A 4,907-nucleotide genomic window follows, 5' to 3' on the forward strand; every position below is an offset into this window, starting at 1 on the left:
TTCAGACATTCTGTTCTCTCTGCGCTACGCTTTACAGGCATTCGCCATGGTTCCCAGAATACAAGCAGTGTAGTTTTGAGATATCAGAGTCAAATAAAATAAGTGATTAAAAACAAAATATTCTTTTTTTCTTTACTGTGGATTGAGAGGCCTGTAACTCCTACCCTACCAAAAAACAAAACCAAAAACACATAGTATTAAAAATTAGTCTTAAAACTAAGTCTTAAGACTAAATATATGCATTCAACTTTGCTTGTACGTAGTAAGACTATGCAGAAACCCTTAAAGATTTAGGATTTTTAGCCTTTTTTTTAATACATACAAATTCTGACTGAAAATACAAATTCAGCAAGTAGCAGCAACACATCTGATATCAGACATAAAACAGAACAAGTCAATATTGTTAACATATAATCTTATGAAAATGGTCTGATATCCAGCTGTCTTAATTATCTGAAAAGTTTTCAAACCATTGTTTTATTAAAAGGACAAATCAAGCATCATTTGATGACCAAAGGACTACTAGAATGAACTTTAAAAAACTATAATTTTAGAATCCTGTAACTCTATTAGATTGTTGCTATCGTTCACCTGCACATACACATAGTAAAAGGACCTTTTTCATCCAGAAGCCTGATTAAACACTGCAACACTGATTATAAAAACAACATTATGTTTTTCCACGCTCTTTCTGCTAAACAATCCTAACAAAAAAAAAAACACAGTTAGCTGCTAATACTCTAGGGATTGTTAATAAGTACATTTCCTGGAAAACTAAAGACTTCATTCTGAAGCAACACTTAATTCCATAAGGTGCACTATGTGCCTCCACTTCCCTCTCCTAGGGCATCTCAGTGATCACACCTGCCTTACCTGCAGCTGTCAGCCTTCCTTAATAGCAGGGTTTCCCTTCCACCAAGACTGAGCCACTTCCATACAGAGCACAAGAGAACCCCACACCACATTCCTGCTCAAGGATGATGTGCTCTAACAACCAAAGTAACAGTTTTGTTTACTGTCAGTTACAAGTTTTACAGCATATATAAGCAAGACAGAACAGTCTGACAAAAAATCACATGCTGACAAGGATAGCATTAGGAAGCTGTATGAAACCTGAAGCTGCTCCTATAACTGAGGGGGGGGAGGGGGGAATCACAGAAACCAACCAACCAAAAAGATGAACACTTCTATACAGGAAGACTCTATTAAGGTGTATCATTAGTTTCAAGTTTCTTGATAGTACCAGCTGTTTCAAGAAAAATACTACAGTATGAAAACATCAAAAAGCAGATTACCCTCATTCACAGACTGGTATGGCCCAAGATATGAGACTTCAATCTCTTTCCAATTCTTCTTGGTATTTGTTATAACTTTAACAGTAATAATGCTTGGAGGTCTTCTCCTAAAGGCTTTTGACTGCTATAAAAAATTATGCCAGCGACATGTATAAATCAGTCACATATTACTTTCAGATGACTAATTTATAATTTAGATTTGTTAATTTCACTCAATTTTCCTTGGTTTCTGAATGACAAAAAAGGCCAAACAGATATCGCAAGAACAACCACACTGAATCAGTCCAAAGAAGCATCCAGAGACAGGATACTGGACTAAAGCAGCAAGCAGCAGGTATGTACAAAGAGTTTCAAAAAAGAATAGAAAGACATTGCCCCCAGTATGCCAATAACTGAGAGTCTAGACTGTGGCTCACAAGCTTCCCAAACAAAAATCTGTTTCTGCAGCTTTGAATTCAGTAGCGCTTAACAGGCTTTACTTCCTAATCTTTTTCATATGTACATTCATATTTTTCACTATGTACCCCTGCAGAAAGGGGTTCTAAAGCTTTAAATTTCTTTTCACGTTAAAGTTTTATTCCTACCACAGTCCTTCCCATCTTAAGTCTCTGAATCCAGTGCTGAACGTAACAGTAGGACTACTAAAGCTGCAATGACTTTTCTGATAATGGTGCACCACTGATTTATGAAGACACAGTATTTTCTATATTCCTTATGCATCCAGACAAATTTGCATTTTGACTCATGCTGCTTATTAAGCATAAATTTAACCTGAGTTGTCATCAATGACAAGACATTTTTTCTTGAAATGATAAAGCTCACTGCATTCTATATTATCTTGTAAAAGATATTTAAGTAATTCCATCTAATGAGCGCTACTTTTCACTTGTTAAAAATAAATGTCACCTGCCTCTCTACTATCCATTCACTTCGCTTCATTAAGTTCTCTGAAACTGTTCAGTTTCTTCTGGTCCTGACTAACAACAATATTATGCTTTCTCATTATTCCCTGACTTAAATATTTTTAGATGATGTCTATCTCGAAACAGTGCCTTGTTAGATCCAACTGTCAATCTTTCATCATAATGAAATTTTAAAAATTCTCCTCATTGGCTAATAGACAACAAGCAGTCTTTTAAATCATGAGCACACTGCCTCTTCTCAAGGCTACTTCATTATTTTAGTAATGTCTTCCTGGAGAACTAGTGTCTTGGATGCCTCAATAATGGGAGGATGAACCAGTGCTTCTCCTCCTTCCCCCAGTCTTAATTAAAAGTAATAACCATGAATCCATGGCCATGCTTTGGTTTACCATCACTTTATCAAAGACTAAAGAGAATAGGAAAAAAAAAAAATCGACTCCTGTTCAATTTAACCTGCAAGTCTACTGAAATATTCCTAAGCTTATGATCAGAAGAAATCTCTTTCTACTTCTTGGATGTGAAACAGCAGAGAATTCTTTTCTTGATGGTCTTCTGGTCTCCAACATGCAGATGCTAACTGCATAAGCAAGATAAGTCAGTCTTCATTCACAAAGACATAGAACACAGCTGAACAGATTTTTTCCCTCCCTAGACAAGCTCCTGGCAATAGCTAGCTTGGCTCCCCTGGAGCAAATGGAAATATGACAATTATTTTGCTGTGGGGGAGCTGTAACTGGGGAGAAGGAAAAAAATATATAAACAGGAAAAGGCAGCAAGCTATCCATTGCAGGCACATTATTTCTTTAATTTCGTCCTGCAGACTGGTCAAATAAACAGCTGGAGAAGAAAGGGCATACAGTTGATGCTTTGAAAGCCAGTTTATGGAGAAGAAAGACTTAAGGAGTAAGGCAGAGAGGTGAGCATAGCAGAAGATGGGCTTCAAATAATCTACAATATATTTCTTTTGAATTAAAGCAGGAGTAACTACAGAAGTATACAGAAAAACAAACAAAGTCCTTGGTTCTGCACCCTAAGATATACCTGCACAATAACAAAATCCTGTAGATGGCTCCAAGATGGACATACAGAAGAACGGTGTTGCACCTCAGGAACTTCCCCTATTTACACACTCATACATACACTAGATTGTGTTCATACATACCCCATTTTACATATGGAATGTGGTTGCCCTTGACCCAGCTCTGCTCATGTGCTGACAAACTGTCAGAAACAACGTATGCACTTGCAGAATTTAAGGGCCAAAAAACACACTCCAAAGTAAACCCCTTTTTTTCCCAAGGACAGCTGATGACAAGCACTTTGATTTTCACAGATATGTCCAGGTAACAAGTATTTCCAACTCGTTAACTCTGTTTTCTCATTAGGTATTTATTGCATATAATCACAACTGAAAATTCACTGGTCAGGCTAAGGAGATGTCCACAAAATAACATGTCAGTGCTTGAAGTGCCTGTGCCCCCTCTTTGACCAATTCCAAAAAGTGCACTCAGACTACCCACTCACGAATGCTCATCTTTATCTACATCGGTGAGCCTTTACCACAGTAGCTCTTACCTTGAAAACATAAGTTATCAATATAGGCATTAACAGAAAACGGACTCGGGAGTCACAAACACCGTAGGTGCTCAGCGGCCATTTCTATCCAAACACACCACCGTGGCAGCATTTATGCTGCTCTAGAGAGTATTTCACAGGGGAAAGACGCGCACCAGCTTTTCCCCCCTGTCGAACTGCACCTTCAAGCCGCGCGTTACGCGCCTCGGCACAGCGGCGCTTCAGCGGGCGGCGGAGCGTCTGCCGGCTCCGCCCGCCGCTGCCCAGGGCGCCCGGCCGCAGCTCCGCGGCCGCTCCCTCCGCGCCCGGCGACGCCGCGGCGAGCCGGGCCTCCCGCCGGCGGAGGAGCGCCCCTCTGCCGCGCCGCCCCGCCGCCCGCCGGGCCCCGGGCGTTTTCGAGGCCGGCGGCCGCTCGGCGCGGCCCGGGCCCGGCGGCGCAGCCCCGCGGGCCGCAGCCCCCCGCCGAGGCGCTCCCCGCCCCCAGCGCCGCCCGCCTCACCGATGAGGACGCGCAGGTGCTTGAGGCGGGTGAGCGGGTCCTTGCGGGTGTCCAGCACCTTCTGCGTGGATTTCCGCACGTCCCCGTGCGGCTTCTTGGAGAACATCCCGCCGGCCCCGGCGCCGCGCTCCAGAGGCGGGCAGCGGCCTCCGGATCCGCCCGCACCGGGGCCCCTACATAGCTCGCGGCGGCGGCGCCGCCTCCGCCTGCCTCCGACTCCGATACGGCGGGGGCGGAGGGGCGCGGCGCGGAGCCAACTCCCCGCAGGCCGGGCCGGGCCGGGCCGGGCCTGCGCTCCCACTCCCCCTTCCTCCTTCCCCCGCTCGCTGCTCTCCTCCCGCTGCTTCACGACAGCCGTCAGGTGCGACCCCAGGCGTCCCTATGGCAACCGCGCTGCGACGTCACAGCCCGCGCTTCCGAGCGCGGCCCGCAGGCGCGGGGGGCGGAGCGCGGCCCCGGCCCCGGCCCGGCCCGGCCGCGCGGAGCTGCAGCGCCGCCTCTCGCCGCTGCTTTGACGGGCTGGGACGTGTAGGAGGAAAACGCACGGGAGGAAACAGCAGGAAAACAGGGGACTCACTGCACCATCTTCTTCTGCTGAATTCAGCAACAGTAACT

General features: G+C 45.3%; 1 protein-coding gene across 13 annotated transcripts in view; it reads right to left on the reverse strand.

The window, feature by feature from the left end:
- Positions 1 to 4,622, reverse strand: part of RALGAPA1 (Ral GTPase activating protein catalytic subunit alpha 1) — a 133,423-nt gene extending 128,801 nt beyond the window's left edge. For all 13 annotated transcript variants that reach the window (XM_068946465.1, XM_068946467.1, XM_068946464.1 and 10 more), the window contains exon 1: positions 4,293 to 4,622. In XM_068946465.1, coding sequence (XP_068802566.1) covers positions 4,293 to 4,398 — 106 coding nt within the window. In that variant the 5' untranslated portion in view covers positions 4,399 to 4,622. The remainder of the gene's footprint in view (positions 1 to 4,292) is intronic.
- Between the last annotated feature and the right edge of the window lie 285 nt (positions 4,623 to 4,907).

This window comes from Struthio camelus, chromosome 5, assembly GCF_040807025.1.
Source record: "Struthio camelus isolate bStrCam1 chromosome 5, bStrCam1.hap1, whole genome shotgun sequence".
Lineage (NCBI taxonomy): Eukaryota > Metazoa > Chordata > Aves > Struthioniformes > Struthionidae > Struthio > Struthio camelus.